The 20,031-nt window shown below is 43.3% G+C and overlaps 1 protein-coding gene across 1 annotated transcript in view; it reads left to right on the plus strand.

The window, feature by feature from the left end:
- The first annotated feature begins 2,530 nt into the window (after positions 1-2,530).
- The window catches only part of ANO3 (anoctamin 3), a 145,530-nt gene continuing 128,029 nt past the window's right edge, over positions 2,531-20,031 (plus strand). Inside the window, exon 1 of the mRNA XM_075280830.1 lies at positions 2,531-2,691. Within this exon, the coding sequence (XP_075136931.1) occupies positions 2,646-2,691 (46 nt within the window). The 5' untranslated portion in view covers positions 2,531-2,645. The remainder of the gene's footprint in view (positions 2,692-20,031) is intronic.

The following is a 20,031-nucleotide window of genomic DNA, read 5'->3' on the forward strand; positions in this document are numbered from 1 at the left end:
GATGTCTTCTCTGTGTCATACATTGTGGCTCGGCTCATACAACATCATGGGGATTGTCAGACGTAGGTAACAATAGGAAAGAAATGGTCAAGGCTCCAAGCACATAACCGTGGGCTAGCACGCTGACCCATTATTTTCTATGGCCCCATGTATACACCTATGTATTATAGGCATGTCCATGGGGCCGTGAGCCCAGGACAAACCTCAGGACTGGTCATTGCATGATAAAAATGAAGGCTATTAGTCATGTGCCATCCATCCAACCTACAACGCACCCAGCACATGCACATGGTCATCTGCAAGTAGCCTAATGGGGAGCTCCAGTGTAAGGTGTCCTATGATATGTCAATGAGTCATGAGATAGCCGTAAGATAGGGCATCAATTGTGTACATTGTATAGGGGCTGTGCTTAGGGGCTCAGCCTCATTCATTTGAATGGGATTTGCTGTTGCTGTACCATGTGACCAATGAACGTGATGTCATCAGTAAAGGGAAGAGGTGAGCAACTGAGTGGTGGGTACCTTGATGTCAGACCCCATTGATCACACATTGATGACATTGATACAATGTAAATGTTATTGTCATGGATTGTCCTGGTTTCATCCTATAGTTGTCCAGATGTCCAGTTCTGTATATTCTGATGGTCCAACAATCCTTCTCGTAGGTACAGAAGTTCCCGCTAGGAGAAGATCATTAGTTAGATCTTTGTATTGACTTCAGATATATTTGTGCACCCACTAACCCAGGCTCCTTCCTGTCTATACAGTTCTAGGATAGCTCTTATGTTCTACGCGTAGACTTCATGTCCACCTTGGTGACCCTTCACTTGTATACTGGGACATTCCAAGACGCGTCCATTCCCTGAATCCATTGCAGTTCTATTATTGACCCCATGATACTGTATTTCCGCATCACTTAGTTCACAAGCAGGAGCGATTCCTAGTTGGGTGTGTAGCTAGCGGTGGGCGTGCAGGGAACGTGCCCCCCGGTGCGGGTACCAGGGATTGTGCCAACAAGAGGTATCTAAAGGAAATCCTAACTACAGCTCTAAGGGATCATTTACAAATCGGAAGATGAGTTTTCTGCCTTATAGTTCTCTCCATGTTCCAGCTCTGGGGCGAAAGATAGTCCACTTTATAGGTAAAAAATGTGAGATTGATAGTGGTCCAACCGATTGTTCAGTTGGGTGTCCCATAGTCTCTGTCTCCCATTATATTTGTTATCATTGATGAAAAGGTCATTATACAATACAGATTTTATACATTGTATTGTATTGTTGTAAAGGGGTCTCCACAGGGGGCCCCACTCCACCGAATCCAAGCGATTGCCAGAAACCCATGGGGACTCCTTATACAGACTGCGTAAAATTGGGCAAATTCTCTCTTAGGTGTATGGGGGTCTTAAGGGACTAACTAGATTCTGAGCCCTGTGTCACGTTTGGGCGTCCATCACCGGGGCATAGATGGGGCACCCTAATCTTCATAGAAGGGTGAACACTTATCCTTGACCGACAAATGGATCTTCTGACCTGGAGGGTTAGGGTATAGACGGTGGCCCTTCAGAGCAGACACGGGATAATGGACATCCTTGTCCACTTATTGGGACAAAAACTCGCTTTGAGGCTTTTAATAAAATAAAAATCTGCACCAAATAAAACTGCGCTGTATGAATATATGTAAGAATGAATAGATAGAACTTCAGTATCGGAATATATCGAAATCTGTAACTGTGTCTCTGCAAACAATCCTAAATTATAGCGATAAAGTTGCAATCTAAAATATTTCATAAAGTTACATAACTTTTTGCCATGGCTTAAAGGGATTATCAAGGGGAAAACCTCAGGTTTTCTGAGCTAGTTCGGACCCTGTATTATGTGATCAGAACCAGCACCCAGCATCAGTGTCGATCCCCGTAACAGTCAGGACCAGCCTAGAACCCTGAGGCTCGACCCACATAGATAAGATTCCACTTGTCTGACCCGAAACGAGTCTTGGACCTGAAATGAACCCCAAGACGTTCTCCCATCTCTGGTTTCGCTGATTCTGATGATTCCCATTAACCTTGATGGGATTTGTTTAGCGTCAGAGGGTAAAATGTTACTTAGAACTTTTTGTCCTTGTTTCTTTGTTTCTGCTTCATTCCGCTGCAGTTTTGTTTCAGATCTTCTTGGATTATCCAGTGTTGGATATAAGGAATCTCCCTACGTCTGTGCACATTTCCAGCAGTGACCTCTTCTCTAGACGTCATAGACTATTTGCTGGTATAGATGAGTCTTTGCTCCTCTGTCGTCCTATGGGTTGGCGTCCATCGAGTTCTTGCGCCCTCACATCCAGCTATGTAATGTTGTGGTATGACATACTGCAGCATGCGGTGGGAAGAAGAAAAAAAAAAAAGCAATGCTGTGAATTATCCTTCAAGCAACCGCTAAGGGGAGTCTATGGCCGGACCTCCCTCCGTGGTTACTATGACAACATGAGGGAGCACAGTCTTTCCGGCGAAGTGTTCCTCTAAAGCAGGTGTCGTGTTCCATCTCCAGCTCTCCCCGAGCCCCGGGATTCTAGAAGTGGCTAGCCATTCCCCTCTATTTCCCATGCATTATCCGCTCGCTTCCTTCTCCTAAGCCCCGCTCAACGTCCTCTAAGAAGATGGTTCATCACTCGGGCTCCATCCAATGCTTTAAGCAGCAGAAAGGTCAGTGGGATTTTCCTTTCCCCCTATGGTGTGAGCCTGGCGTGTCCTTGTGCAGCGTGTGCCGGAGATGTTATAGGCAGGGAAGCCGGTGTAATGCAGATGTGCAGGGAATCGTCCTCCATCCTGAGCCGCTGCCGCTATTCGGGAGGATTCACTGAAACTTGTGCAATGACATTATTCTGCAATTAAAACTTACTGCATTGAAAGTTCTGCAGCCGCAAACAATCCCGCACATGTGCACAGCGCTCTGTCTGCAAGACCGCTTTAACCCCTTCAGGGCCTTGCAGACTTGGCTGGCCGATATGTTGCACTTGTCGGTATCTTGTCTCGCTTCTTTATTTGTGCTCGTCCGTGTAGGGCTTGGAGGGTTACTTTATGGCAAAGTGTATGATGGTGTCAATAAATTAGCTGGAGTTGCTGGTTTTATTATATGGGGGCACCGGAAATATGGAAAAAAGAGGTGAAAATAAAAGTAATAATAATAATAATAATAACAATAATAATAATAATGACAATAATAAAAATAATAATAATAATGTCAGTGCAGTTTATGGTATTTATAATAAATAGTACAAATTCTGTTATATTATTATTATTATTATTATTATTATTATTATTATTAATGTCATTATCATTGTTGTTGTTGTTATTAATGTTGTTACAATTGCTGTTACAATCACCTTTATGGTATAATACAATACATTCAGTGCTGTAGTTACAGAGGTAGTGCACAACATTCTAGCAGTCTGACCGTATTCACATGAGCCAGGTTTGTTGGTGTTTTGACATGATTATGTAACGGCTGTAACAAAACTACGAGGAAACCAGAAGGGAAAAGAAGCTTCAACTTTCCTACAGTGTCAGAATATAAACACATAGGCAAATAGTGTAATGCAGCATGGTGCAAATAGGTTAGTAACCACCTGTATCTGTGTCATGTGTATATAAATGTATTATGTGTATAGGTAGATGGATGGATAGATAGATAGATAGATAGATAGATAGGAGATAGATAGATAGATAGATAGATAGATAGATAGGAGATAGATAGATAGATGATAGATAGATAGATAGATAGGAGATAGATAGATAGATAGATAGATAGATAGATAGATAGATAGATAGATAGGAGATAGATAGATAGATAGATAGATAGATAGATAGATAGATAGATAGGAGATAGATAGATAGATAGATAGGAGATAGATAGATAGATAGATAGATAGATAGATAGATAGATAGATAGATAGGAGATAGATAGGAGATAGATAGATAGATAGGAGATAGATAGATAGATAGATAGATAGATAGATAGATAGATAGATAGATAGATAGATAGATAGGAGATAGATAGATAGATAGATAGATAGATAGGAGATAGATAGATAGATAGATAGATAGATAGATAGATAGATAGATAGATAGGAGATAGATATTAGATAGATAGATAGATAGATAGATAGATAGATAGATAGATAGATAGGAGATAGATAGATAGATAGATAGATAGATAGATAGGAGATAGATAGATAGATAGATAGATAGATAGATAGATAGATAGGAGATAGATAGATAGATAGATAGATAGATAGATAGATAGATAGGAGATAGGAGATAGATAGATAGATAGATAGATAGATAGATAGATAGATAGATAGATAGATAGATAGATAGGAGATAGATAGATAGATAGATAGATAGATAGATAGATAGGAGATAGATAGATAGATAGATAGATAGATAGGAGATAGATAGATAGGAGATAGATAGATAGATAGATAGATAGAAGATAGATAGATAGATAGATAGATAGATAGATAGATAGGAGATAGATAGATAGATAGATAGATAGATAGATAGATAGAAGATAGATAGATAGATAGATAGATAGATAGGAGATAGATAGATAGATAGATAGATAGATAGATAGATAGATAGATCATGGTAGTTGTAGCATTATTTTTATTATTAAACCACGCGCTGCCCCTTGGTGTAGACAGGCACCAACTATTAGTAGTGATATCTCTGGTACCCATCATGTTACCGATGAGGACAGACATTGATCACAGCAGTACCAGGGATAAGTGAGTATTGCTTCTGTTTTCTTACTTTACCCCCCCCCCCCCTCCCCCACACCCCCCTTAGGTTTCCTGGATCTCCGGGAAAATCCCATTAAAATCAGGACCATAAATTCATACATTGTCGCTCAGCGCTTTACTCACCATGTGGTCGGACACTTTCCACTGGATGAGATCTGGTTAGTTCACTTTGCGGCTACTGTCAGCCCTGCAGAGAATACACCGTGTAAACGTCCCATGTGAACAGAGCCTTACACTCAGCTCATCTTATTAATGTTTCCTGGTGTTACTTGTATATGGCCCTGACTGAGGCCTGTATATGTAGGTGAGTGCTCAGAACATCAGCAGACATGCTTGATATTCCAAGTCACTAGCAATCCTATACAATCCCTATATGCCACCAGTGTTCTGATCTGGAGATATGAGATATTTGCAAGGTCCTTTCTTGTACCAAATGTCCGCCATAATTCCCATTCTGCTCTTTGCTCACCACATTATGTGCATATGGGATGTGGGACGAGCTGATTTTATTGTATTAACACACCGTACATACACTGATTTTTATTACAAGCACAACCTGCAAAACACTATCTGTCACCCGAATATTCATTTACCTGGCAGCTATTCCCCTGACCGTCCCTTCATGTGCAAACTAGGCTCAGCCAAGTGTGCATGTGCTCTCAATACAGAGAAGGGAGTGACCTGCAGCCAGACTCCTTGTAGCGCTTTGCTCTGATACTTCAGATATATTTTCCTTCCATCTGTCCCTCCATCTTATATATCCATCTGTAAGGAGGAGGTGGAAGGACAAGTTTGTATAATAGACTATAGGGGCAAAATCCACTGTGGAGCTGTGTAGTGAAAGGGTTAATTAGTTTGTAGTCTGTCGCCTTGGAGATGCACGGGATTGCACTTAATTGGACACTTTTAATCGAAACCATCTACAAAGTTACTTTGCTTTTTATTTTCTAGGCATCGGAACGGGACAAAGATAGGTTTTTAAAATGATTTTCCAGAATTGTGGGGATAAGGGTGAAAAGTAACACAACCCCTTTAACTTGTGATGTCACGTGACCCCTCCTCTATTAAGGCCCCTCTATTAAGACCCCTCCTCACATGCTATAGTTTACATTTAGGGGAATGTTTTTTGGGCCTCCAGTTAACCCCACGTTGCGAACACTTAGGATATTGGCTGCGGCTGAAACGCTGCATCGAAAATGTTGCATCCTACATCATTTGCAAAGTGGATGGAAGTCTGGCTAATCCCATCCGCACATGGCAGAGAAAAAATCTGCAGCGAAAATGTTGCATTTTTGCAAATTGCAGCATGTCAGTTATACCTGTAGGAATGCCAAGGTTTTCCGTTTAGGTGTAATTCCGCTGTGGCTCGCAACGTGGGGTCTTAGCCTTAAGCCTCTATCTTCAGAACGGCTGAACGGATTTGGATAAACGAAACACCAAAATGCTCAGGGTGACAGCGCCGATCACATGATCAATGTCATTGAGCTTTTTAGACCTGGTGACAGTTTCTCTTTATCTGAAGTATCAGAGCAAACCGCTACAAGGAGTCTGGCTGCAGGTCACTCCCTTCTCTGTCTTGAGAGCACATGCACACTTGCCTGAGCCTAGTTTGCAAGTGAAAGGGCGGTCAGGGGAATAGCTGCCAGGTAAATGTATATTCGGATGACAGATAGTGTTTTGCAGGTTGTGCTTGAAATAAAACTCAGTGTATGTACAGTGTGTTAATGCAATAAAATCAGCTCGTCCCACATCCCATATGCACATAATGTGGTGAGCAAAGAGCAGAATGGGAATTATGGAGAACATTTGGTGCAAGAAAGGACCTTGCAAAGGGAAACCTTTCAAACCCCCCAAATGGACATCTGTAGTTAGCTAAAGAGGTGACGTTCTCTTCCTTTCCTCTTGGCTGGACCCGTCCAGATATATAGGCCATGAGATATTATACCACAGAATGACATGGTACCTATATCCTTACAGCATGTGCCTGTGTGTGGCCACCAGTGGCCGTGTTGTGAATTGCAGCCTATGATTGAACTGGTTTTATGATAAATGTAACTAAACTTGCGCTAATGTTGGACACATCTTCGGCGTATTTGTGTTTTGTTGCCTCTACCTGACATTATCCAGGTAATATCTTAAACATGTAGCACAGACAAGGGAATTCATCGGTATCCACTCTGCATTGTGACATTGCTACTTTATGTATAAGGAGGAGACAATATGTGCACAATGCAGGGATTCGGGGTGACACTCGACTCCATCTACGCGGGGTCTCCCATGTGGAACATCAAATAAGGAAAAAACGAAAAGTAATGAGGAATATCGCCAAGACCTTACCGCTACACCGAGGCTTTATTACCACTGTGCACGTGGAGGAGCCCATTATCATATGGTGACAGGCGCCATCGCAGTGATAAAGTATTTTATGACGCCATATGTTGCTGCATTCAGTGCCATTATATGTTACGGGACTTTGTGACAGCAACACAATAGCTGGCGCGCCTCGGCTCTGCTGCATCCATTTGTTCTAATGATGTCTATGAGAGCTCTGCACATTATTTGTCAGGGCTGTATATAGACATCGGGGGAAGATTAAGATAGACAGGGTAAGCGGGATAGCTGCAGCAGAATGGTCAGTGACTAACCCGCTGTGATGTGCAGGGGCAATATAAAGGGGGGGTGTAAACAAATCCCATTCATACAGTGCAGAAAAAAAACTGCAGTGCAAAGTGTCTTGTGTTGCATCACTTATTGCTGTGGGTTTGGCTGCTGGAAGCGAACACTAGTCAAATTGCCCGGAGCTGGGGACATTACACAGTGCGGAGACGGGGGCGTCAAACTGTATGTTGGGCATTATATTAAGTGGGGGCCACAAGGAAGCGTTATATAGTGTGCAGGCTGTTAGAAGGATCGTATCCTGGGTGAGGGCATTATACTATGTGCAAAGCTCTACTGCCCCCTGGAAAATCCTGCATACATCCCTGGAGAGCCCTGCAAGCTCTCAGCTTAAGAATTGTGAGCCCCATTCAGTTGTTGGCCAGTGGATCATATAGACCTATATCCCTATAACCCTATATCCCTATAGCCCTATATCCCTATAGCCCTATATGGCTATTGCGGATGTAATATGTGAAGTAACCCACTCCTCAGATAGATAACTTTGCAACTTTGCATGCATGATACTCTTCTAGTAAGTTTGCACGATACTTCACCTTTGAGCAGAAGTTTGTGCTCCAGAGCTGAATTTATCCTACAATAAACTTACTAAGTAAAAAGTCTATATAAAATCTGCAATTCCACAGGGGTGACTGGAGCAACGATGAAGGGACTTGGCAGCGACACGCCTCAGGTGCCATATGCACTGAATATACTGGATATACTGCAAAAAGACTTGGCCTATTGGCACATTAGTGTAAATTCAATGACTAAAATCTCAACAGGCCAAAATAGTGTTGTCTATTAACACATTGCATCCCAAACTATTCATCATGGCACGGACTCTATCATTCCATCATGCCAGGCTGTGGTTGGTGCCCGCGAGCTGACTGGCCGGGTTTATCAAGCACTCCCAATCCTCGTTGGCAAAATTTCCATTGTAATTTTGTTATGGAACAAAAACACATTAAACCTCTTATGTCTACACAACATAATCCTCGAAATGAGTCCAATAATCCTCTGACGGCAAAGAACATTAAAAGAGCACAGAATAGGAGGCGAGAGGCATCGCTGCGCCCGCGGCGGGGACTTGTTATGGGGCAGCTCTGCAGGTGCAAAACCAGCCGGGGCTACAGGAAGAATCGACAAGGACAGAAGGAAACAAGACGAGGAAGGGGAATAGGAGATGAGGACAATGTGGAGGCAGCTGCAAAATTTGTGACCCTCATTTACCAGCATTGCAAACTGGAGACAACTCCAGACACATCCAGATCTGCTGGAAAGGCCTTCAGTTTCCTTATTCTTTTACTGAACCTACATCTCGGGATCAGGGTAAAGACTTCAGGAAGAAAGTGCAGAAAAAAATCCTCCAAGAAATATGAAATTAGATGGTGCAATGGTAGAAAAACCGCTACCGGACCCTGAAGGACTGACTATAATAGAGATGTCCTGATGCCGATCAGCTGCTTCTTGGTCATCTCAGGCCAGAGAGGTCATGGCCAGATTGCAGATTACCCCCACTCAAATGAATAGGGCTGAACTGCAATACCGAGCACAGCCACTATATAAGGAACAGCGCTGTGTACACTGTAGTATATCAATCAGCTGATCTGTAAGGGTGCCAGCGGTCAGATCCCATCTGATCAGATGAGGAAAAAAAAAGCTGACGACGATCTAATGTGTATGGCCAGCCATGGAAGAAACATGTCAGTGCTTCTGGGGTCTAACAGAAAACATGGAAGGGTCTGAGCTTGGGATTCCAATAACTCATAGTGACCCCGGGACTGCAAGAGACACATGAGTGGGGGGATTTATTAGAGAGACGTGAGGGACATAATCTGTGATGAGCAAGATTATGCAGGAACCCTCCCATATATATATATCCGATATCCGTGTCCCCCATACAGTCCATTATATAATATTTGTATCCTCTGCTAATATAGGGGGCCTTAAAGGCTGTCTGCGTTACTTGTTTGCTTTGGACAATTACTTTGTTACTTTGTTACAAGGGTCCAGGTCGCCACATTACAGGGATCTCCATTATCCAGTAACAATTCATGAGGGATCCTGACGGCAATTGTTCCTGCAGTGCTACTAGTGGACAGACGGAGTATTACACAGATCCCACTGAAATATATAGGCATGGGCGGGACGGGTCCTCCAGAGGCTTAGAGGAAGGGGTCTGAAGGGGAGACCCCAATATTATAGGGGACCCCTCGTGGGCAAAGAAATATAAATGGGTTTTCTAATCTAGACGACGTCTTTAATGTGCTCCAGGAATGTCTAAGATGGCGTCATTTACAATTATTCGCAGCGTATAGATGAGTATATAGATGGATATGACACATACACAGACTTATGTAACTCATTAGCGAGTAATTAGATGATTGTTATTGAGGTTTAGCAAGAACATTCTGAAAGCAGGAACGAATACCGCGGGGACGAGCGGCAGATACAAGGAAATGATCAACTACATAAAGATAAGGCAGAAGAGGACAAACAAAAATAAAGTGATATTATCAGACCAAGAAGAGAACGATCAACTTTCTGGTCTAAAAGATTAATGACCTATCCCAAGGCTCATCAATCTCTGATCTGGGGTTGTTTGATACCTGGCACCCGCATAGATCAGCTCTTCTTAGCAGCTGATAGACAGAGAACGGAGCAGGAAGCAGACAGCGCCGTTCTCTGTGTAGTGGTCAGACTAGGGTATTGCAGCTTTCATTCACTTGATTGAGAGATGAGCTGCAGTGACTCAGTTCAAGCACTAGGCAGAGAACAGCGCTGTCTGCTACCTGCTCCATTCTCTGTCTATCCGCTGATGAGAAGAGCTGATCAATGTGGGTGCCAGGTATCTGTCTATTAGCTGCTCACAACAGTTGATTGACTGGTATAGCAAGCGTCAGACCCCACAGATCTGATATTTATCACTGCTCCCCCTAGCCCGGGTTTGCATCCTCCCCACCTTAAATGAACATCACTTTTTAACCCTTGAATGGTGGACTTGAGCTCTATTCATTTACCGCAGTGTGCAGGGGCGCAGGGAGTTGTGCCATAGGCAGTACATGTCCCCGATAGCTTCGTGAGGTGGTGGCCTGTAATGGATTTCTGCAGATGGCGAGATATTACATATTGTTAATCCGTTAAATTAAGAAGGTTAATGTTTTCATGCAGGAGGTTTCTGCCGTCCAGCCGAGCTCCTTCACTCTCTGCAAAGCTTTAATCAATGGCGTTTGTAGCAGAAATCCATCAAATCTGTATTAGCCGGTCACATGTGGCTCAATAGATGTCAGTCTCGGGGAGAACAATACATTGATTTTTCTTTTTTTTTTTTTTAGAAAATTGCACATTTACCTGCAGAGAGCCCTGGAATTAGAACTGATTCATGAACTTTTAATGGCCCCTTTGACCGTATTTTACGGTAAGGACCACGGCCATAGTCATTAGCATGGGTTAGCTGTTACTTTGTGAAATAACATGGGGGATAGCAAGAGGGGGTGTCGTATCCAGGCTTCAGTTATAAATTACACATCATGGTTATTTTTGCCTCTGGTCAGTGCTTAGTGGCGCCCCCTATCATAGAGAGAGATCATGATGTGGGTTGACCAAAGGATGCTCTGACGTGAGACTATGTGACCGGGTGCAGAGAACATCTCATTTGTATATGGACTAGCATGTTGTTGGCGTCGATGATCCGCCTATGTATACAACAGTATATTCTGTATATGGTGTAGAGGCGATTTTGGTGGTTGGAGACTTTCTTTAAAGTGTAACCAAATCTTCAAACAATGTTTGATTTGATTTTCTGCAGTTAATACATTTTGTAATAGACTTTGTTAAGAAAGTTTGGCTCCTTTTTGTGAAATCCTGTCCTGAAATCCACTTTGTTTGCCTGTTTATTGCTCCTTGAAATCTGCACCGTCCCTGTAAATGGCATCCAGGGGGGCGAGCTCTTGTATAGTGCAGGACAGCTGGGGCTGGGGGTCTCTACAAACAGCTATAGCTAGTATTTTATAGCATAGAACAATCATACTGGTGCCATATAAAAGGAAAGATTCTCAGCTGTCATATGACACCAAGATTAGGCCATTTCTTTTATTTCTTACTGGTGCATTCTTACTTTGCACCATTTTTTCCCACGCTTGCCTAAAAATTTTGCACAGTACTGTATAGGCACCCTATATCAACTAGTGTTCTACATGGAAATAATATGGGTATATCATCCCAATGTCATAGGAAGGCTGAGAATCTCATCTTTCATCTTACACCAGGATCTTGTTCTATGTTATAAAATGCCTAAGATATAGCAGTCTGAAGTGACTGCACCCCCAGACTCATATCCCCCCACCCCACCCCTAGTCCAGTTACAGACTGTATTCAGCAATAAACAGGGAAATAAAGAGGATTCTACAGAAAGAAGCCGGAATTCGTTACTAAAGAATATGATAAAACGTATTAATGTTACAAATCCTTCCAGAAGATCCGACGTTCTTCGACAGTTTGCTTACACTTTAGGGCATTTTGAGCCCTTGTAATGGCGGAGGGTGAGGAGATTTGTCTGATACAGCTTTGGCGCTTCTGTTTGTTCCACTGAGTCTTATGTGTAACAGCTGCTTGTGGTTTAATATTGAACGCTGCACCTGTTTGGCGGTGGAGATGGACATATGTTTGCTACTTGCAGATGTCACTTTGTCATCTTGTACATTTGATGGTTCTTCTTATTGTGACATTTGTTCTTAAATGTGTATTTTCTTATGGGAGTTGATATTTATCAGAAGGGAGTGATGTAGGTTAGAACGCCATCTAGTGTAAGAAGATGGAACAAGCAAGTAGACAGCAAGCCCCCTACCCATCCCTGTCCCTGCTCAACTCCAAATCTGAGGTGTCCCATAAAAATACTTACAATTTAGGAGCCGTCTTGTACAAAAATCCGACCCCGACACATTCTCTGCATTTCGGTTCCTGAAGCAAATCAGTCCATATTTTTTCTTGATTTTTGGGAGTAAGAGAATAAATCTTCTGTATATTATTTCATTGGGTTACTATGTTTTGTTTGTTTCTTTTTTTCCCCTTAAACTGTCCCTTAAGGACATTTATTCCCTATCGACAGAATAAGGGTCAGATCACTGGTGTTCCGACCTCTGGATCCTTCAGCAATCAGGAGATCACCCCTAAAGCCTCCTTGTCAATGGAGCGTCAGTGCATTTATGGAACTCCATTCACTATTATGGGGTCGCCAACAATGAACACCCCTGCCACTTCAAAAGCTGATCCATAGGGGTTCTGGGTGTCAGACCCCCATTGATCCTCCATTAATGATCTATCCTAAGGTTAGGTTATCAATTACTATGTCCTAGACCTTTTCATTTATTGGGAAAATTGTAATGCTTCCTTTAGCCTGCGGGGGTGCTGTAGGCTAACGAATGCCTTCCTGCTAGACTCCTCCACACATAGCTGATTCTGGAGGACACAGAGGAGAATACCCTGAGATCAGTTCATGGCCAGGAACCTTTTATACTAAAAATAAGAATCCAAAGGGGAAGAGTTATGAAGACCATGGATGTGTTATATTGTTATCTGGGAAATTACAGCTGAAGATTCTCTCTTCTATGTGCTAGAAATCCCTGAGAGAGAAGAAACCTCTTTATAGAGATCTTTACTTGTAAAATGTAACCTGCAACTTTTATATCTTGGCCGTAAGACTGATTCATGGCCGGTGATTAAAATGAAATAGCCGAGAGGCTACGAGTCTCCCAAGGATTAGTAAAACCCGGTCTGAAGGCGGAAAGCAAAGCTCTTCGTTAAAAATTGTTTCCATTCAGCTAATATTGGACAAATAATCTTGGTTTTTCTTTTAACAAGTTTAATGTATAGGAACTTCCTACTAAGCCATCCAATGTCTATGAAATTACTAGAAAGGGTATAAGAGTCTTCTATGATGGGACTGAACACAGATGGCCAGTGATGGTCTTCAGGGACAGTCCCCTCCAAGAACATGACCGTTATACAGTGATGGATTACAAATAGTGGAGAGAGCCCTTAGATTTCATCCACATTGCAGTTTTATCATGTGCTTCAGCATTAATGAGGTTCAGCATTCCACATGTGACTGCTGAGACCCAATCACAGACCTCAGTGGTGACCCTGGCCACATGAGGTTGAGAGAGAGCACCAGATGATGCAAGAAGGCTTAGAGGGGTGATATCCAACTGGGGATCATCTCGAGAACTTCTGAAACTTACAAAAATAATAACAGGTCAAGGAAAATACAGATACATATGAGAAATTTCACTAAAACAAGAAGCCCTTAGATGATACTGGACCGTTGACAGGTCCGTACATTATTAGGCTGGCCCGGTGCCTAAAGAGCTTACAGACTTGTCACAGAATGGTAACTGGTGCATGGCTTCTGTCCAGGAAGATGTCACCATTTGGAGAATTTCTCCAGGCAGTGTGCCTAGAAGATGAGTGTATAATTCTTACGTAGGACTCGAGTGTCTTCATAATCAGGAATCAGACCACTTGTAAGTTTGGAGAATTCTTTAAGAGTTGTGTTGTGTTCTTTTCTCAGTCGGGTGGAATAAAATTGTTTTCTTATGTCTTATGTGCCTGAGATCCCATGAGAAACCAAACCAAGACTATAGAAGAATGGAGTTGACTTTGATGGAGAAGGAATATAATACTTTGTTGCTGTGGAAACTCGAGTTGACGGCGAAGAGTTTGTTTTATCTCTACGTTTCGTACTGAATGTAAAATATTCCGTTTTGGGGTTCAGCTGCTCTTTCAGTAGTGTTTTATGAAGAAAGAGATGGTCTCATTGATGGCGATGACCTAGTGTCACACCGGATTCCATCCTGAACGGCAGCGGTAATAACGCTGGTATTAATTCTTAGGGTTTCACACTTACGTTAAAACATATGAAGGAGTTTGTTCTGGACTTTAGGAAGATTTAATAGGAGCAAAAAATTGCTTGTAAAATTTTTTGAAACACCAACATCTTCTGGAGGTCCCTGCTGGTCCTGCAGGGACATAATCCGACATAATCCGACATAATCCGACATAATCCATAAGACCACTCTTGCCTCATAGTTCAGGCTTGCATGTGCAGAACGTGACCTTTGAGGCTAGTGAGTAGCCACAATGGCCACAGACCCCCCCAATAAAGCCACAATGTCCTCAGTCACTTACTCTTTACACACTTCATATTTTCTGCTACTAGAAGGAGGTTAAAGGGTTAGTCTGGTAATCACCTAACTGTTTGGGATCCGCATCAACCAATCATGACTAAAGTCCTCCCATGTGCCCTGTATGGATGGATCAACAGGTTGAACATGTGCGTTGCTGCTTCCTTCACTTCTATAGGACTGCTGGGAATAGTGATCGGCTTTTCCTTTGCATTCCCATACATTACACAATAGCATAGATCTCCCAGCAATCTGCTAGAATGGGACTGTCAGCATGAGACTCTCAATAGTCTCCCAGCATGGGACTCTCAGTAGTCTCCCAGTATGGAACTCCCAGCATGAGACTCTCAATAGTCTCCCAGTGTGGGACTCTCAGAATCAGACTCTCAGTAGTCTCCCAGCATGGGACTCTCAGCATGAGACTCTCAGTAGTCTCCCAGCAAGAGAGTCCCAGTATGAGACTCTCAGTAGTCTCCCAGCATGGGACTCCCAGCATGAGACTTTCAGTAGTCTCCCAGCAAGAGAGTCCCAGTATGAGACTATTAGTAGTCTCCCAGTATGAGACTCCCAGTATGAGACTCTCAGTTGTCTCCCAGCAAGAGAATCCCAGTATGAGACTCTCAGTAGCCTCCCAGTATGAGACTCCCAGTATGAGACTCTCAGTAGTCTCCCAGCAAGGGACTCCAAGTATGAGACTCCCAGCATGAGACTCTCAGTAGTCTCCCAGTATGAGACTCCCAATTTGAGACTCCCAACATGAGACTCTCAGTAGCTTCCCAGCATGGAACTCCCAGCAGTTGAAACTTGTAACTAAAAAAATACCCCCTTACATTGTGATTATTGTAACAATGCACACTAGATAATTTATTCTTCGACAAGGCAGCATCAAGACCTAGAATAGTCCCATTTTGCTCAGAAGACCCTGCTAAGCTAGTTATCCATGGTGGTAAAGCCTCTTTAAGAGACATCCATATACCTTTAGCCTTGTGTATATTGACACTAAAGATAATATTAGACACTGCCTGTTTTCTTTTTTCCGGTTGTTTCAGTACTTGTTCACTTCTCAGCAGGTTCCACCATGTTTGATACAAAACAAAATGAGTATCTGAATTACAAAAAAGCTCAGTCTCAGTCGGATATCAAAAAGAGCTGAAGTTGAACATATTGAAGTCAGCAGGAATGAAGAGACGAGCACCTTGTATATTTATCTGGAGTGACTGTGTTCAGAGAGAATCTTTAACTTTTTAGTCTGTGTAAAAAAAAAAAAATCAGTACGTTATGCAATGTTTTGGTGTAAAAGAATATTGTATGTGTTAACTGGGCAAGACAAACCCCATGCACCTAAAAATTTACCACTTCCATTTGACTTTTTGGGTTGCGATCTTGAACAATCAGACTGTTTCTGCACTGGTAGTGTCGAGAGTCCACAGAAAGGTTACATGGTTTCCAATGTTCTTTGAGGATCTAACATTGTGTTCTATAAAAGTAGACAATATACTAAGTATCAGAAACGTGCGGTCTATTGTAAGGCCGGATAGCGCCTCAGAATCCCGAGCCGCACAGATGGCACATGCTATATTTGTAGCTATAGAATTTTGCTAACTGTGTGGAAAAACTCGAGATGCATAATAATGGATGTAAGAATTAATTGTGTTACTTCAATTAATAACTCTCCCTCCTTTCCTTAAATGTCGGACCCCCAAGGGTTTTTAATTATCCTAAAGGTCATCAATTAATAAGTCCCAGAAAACTCCTTTAAAGTGAATGGTCTGAGCTGCAGTACCACAAACAACCTGCAGTCAGAAGTGGCGCTGTTTCTGGAACGAAAGTGCAATGTTTTTCTAATCCAGAACTCCCCATTTAAGACTTTACTTGCATTTTTGTGAGTCCTTTTCTAGATTTCTCAAGCTGTGGTTTTACGTAGGTGTTGAATACAGCAGAGTATACACAGAGCCCTACTTGCGTATTTATGTATATCAATGATTTGTGTACTGTGTATCTTTCCAATATACCTGACCACTGTATAACATACAGTATTGATTGCATATAGTATGCACAATCTTTGACAAAGAGTGAATCCCAAGACGGACTTGACCTTCTGCCCTTGCATTGAGTGTTTCCCGTCCTCCCTCGAGTTTTTCCCACGTACTGTCTTGTGCGGCTGCGAAAATTAGAACCATTCAGGTATTAATTGGCTCATCTGAAAGCTGTCAAGCTCATGAAATTGCTTTTCTCAGTCATTTACCTAAGTAGCTTCTGTGTTGTCCTTTTCACACATTGTTATATGCACCGTCAGCTCGAATATATTATGAGGACGTCTCAATGTGTCGCCTTAGACATACACGTTTATAGCGGTAATTTACATATGGCAGATTAGTCCTCACTTGATTGATCTAGTGCAAGGATAGCCATTTCAGAAGTCATAAAGATTGGAAGGTCAAAAACGTTTGCAAGACTAAGAGTCGTAACATGGCCACAGCTATATATCAGTATTAGGGCCGTAATGCTAGAAGCACCACTCCTTCGCCATCCCTACTAGAAGCACCACTCCTTCGCCATCCCTACTAGAAGCACCACTCCTTCCCTGATCCTACTAGAAGCACCACTCCTTCGCCATCCCTACTAGAAGCACCACTCCTTCGCCATCCCTACTAGAAGCACCACTCCTTCCCTGATCCTACTAGAAGCACCACTCCTTCGCCATCCCTACTAGAAGCACCACTCCTTCGCCATCCCTACTAGAAGCACCACTCCTTCCCTGATCCTACTAGAAGCACCACTCCTCAATCCTGCTAGAAGCACCACTCCTTCCCCGATCCTGCTAGAAGGACCACTCCTCAATACAACTAGAAGCACCACTCCTCAATCCTACCAGAAGCACCACTCCTTCCCCATCCCTACTAGAAGCACCACTCCTTCCTCATCCCTACTAAAAGCATCACTCCTCAATCCTGCTAGAAGCACCACTCCTTCCCCAATCCTGCTAGAAGGACCACTCCTCAATACAACTAGAAGCACCACTCCTCAATCCTACCAGAAGCACCACTCCTTCCTCATCCCTACTAAAAGCATCACTCCTCAATCCTGCTAGAAGCACCACTCCTTCCCCATCCCTGATAGAAGCACCATTCCTCAATACAACTAGAAGCACCACTCCTTTGCCATCCCTACTAGAAGCACCACTCCTTCCCTGATCCTGCCAGAAGCATCACTCCTCAATCATGCTAGAAGCCCCACTCCTTCCCCGATCCTACCAGAAGCATCACTCTTTCCGAAATCCTGCTAGAAACATTACCCCTTCCCTGATCCTGCTAGAAGCCCCACTCCTTCCCCATCCCTACTAGAAGCTCCACTCCTTCCCTGATCCTGCCAGAAGCATCACTCCTCAATCCTGCTAGAAGCTCCACTCCTTCCCTGATCCTGCTAGAAGCTCCACTCCTTCCCTGATCCTGCTAGAAGCTCCACTCCTTCCCTGATCCTGCTAGAAGCATCACTCCTCAATCCTGCTAGAAGCTCCACTCCTTCCCTGATCCTGCTAGAAGCTCCACTCCTTCCCTGATCCTGCTAGAAGCATCACTCCTCAATCCTGCTAGAAGCTCCACTCCTTCCCTGATCCTGCTAGAAGCTCCACTCCTTCCCTGATCCTGCTAGAAGCATCACTCCTCAATCCTGCTAGAAGCTCCACTCCTTCCCTGATCCTGCTAGAAGCTCCACTCCTTCCCTGATCCTGCTAGAAGCTCCACTCCTTCCCTGATCCTGCTAGAAGCTCCACTCCTTCCCCGATCCTGCCAGAAGCTCCACTCCTTCCCCGATCCTGCCAGAAGCTCCACTCCTTCCCCGATCCTACCAGAGGCATCACTCTTTCCGAAATCCTGCTAGAAACATTACTCCTTCCCTGATCCTGCTAGAAACACCACTTATTTCCCAATTTTGCTAGAATTAACACTCCTTCCCCAATCCTTCTAGAGCACCACTCTCCGATCCTGCCAGAAGAAACATTCCTTCCCTACTAGGTCCTACTAGAAGCATCATTTCTTGCCCGATCCTGCTTGATTGACTCTAGAAATAGATACTAAGCAATACATACTTAGGGAAGAACTGGGTGGATTGTACTTAGAGACAAGCAAACCCATTGAGATCAAACTGGACTCAACCTAAATTTTCCAAATATTGAAGGTCAAGGTGAACCTGAAACTTTTGGGGTATGTCACCTATGAATCACTATTCAGACCTCGGAGTATATTAAGTGGAGACCGAGGGCTGGTGCGGGGACATAATAGACACCACTGCTCACCTTGACTCACCTCTCTGGGACTCCCTCACCAGAGGTCCCTCGGCATCCTCCTCCAGCCTTCTAGCCGGCGTCATATGGTTTGAACCAACAGTGACACTTACATTTAAGCTCCATGAACAGACTGCAGAGTATAATCAGGGGGTGTTCACATGTAGCCATTTGATGCTGATTTGGTTATGGATCCTGCCCAGATTTTGCAAGAGCCAGAAAATGGCGGCTGGAGAATGAAGAGGGACTCTATCTGGAGTTCTATTTCTGACCATTACAGCCCCCATCATTGCAGAGTGTTCAAGACAATTGGGTGCAGGTGCACAGACTTTACCCAAAAACTAACATTGCAAATAAGACCTGCAAGTCAGCGTGTGCCTTCTGCAGTCAACCTTGCCCTGTCCTTGGGTAGTCTGGTGGCCACAATGAAAACAGGCAGCTTTCGATCCTTGTTACAAGTAGAGGATCAGCAGCTGCTATAATATTACTGTGCGATGCAAGTTAAGTCCTGTAGTACCTGGAGGAAAGCATTACAGACACCTGGAACATGACAACAAAACACAATGGGGAGAAATTTATTCAAATTGATCTTCTGTACTTCAGACTTAATGAAGTCCCGGTTGGTGCGAGGTGCACCTGAATTATTAAGAGGTTCCAGCCAGAGTTGAAATCTATGTCAGCCAGGACCGGTGTAGTTTTTCAGGTGTAACTCATGTCAGCGTTTTAAAGTAAATTTGTCAGGTTGAGGCATCTACGTCCGCACTCTGTTCCACTCAATTTGGTAAAAAGTGGCAAGCAGGGCTCAGAATGAACAATGTTGGGCAGCATCTTTGGTGCAAAAAAAGGACCATGCAACAAAGATGCGCCATATTTGCACGCATGTACAAAAGAAAACTGATAGAAGTGGGTTAATATATACAATTCCAAACTTAGCACTGGTTGGAGACCGACACAGATATGACCGTAGCCTTAGTGATGTCAATACATGACCCCCAATATTAATCACTGATATGCCGTATATAATCCATCATTCATTGTCTGGATACATCTTGGGTTCCGTTGCCCAATGTCTTATGTGTTCATCTTCCCCATTTTCAATTTCCACCTTGATCTTCTCGGT

The sequence above is a fragment of the Leptodactylus fuscus genome, chromosome 7 (genome assembly GCF_031893055.1).
Source record: "Leptodactylus fuscus isolate aLepFus1 chromosome 7, aLepFus1.hap2, whole genome shotgun sequence".
Lineage (NCBI taxonomy): Eukaryota > Metazoa > Chordata > Amphibia > Anura > Leptodactylidae > Leptodactylus > Leptodactylus fuscus.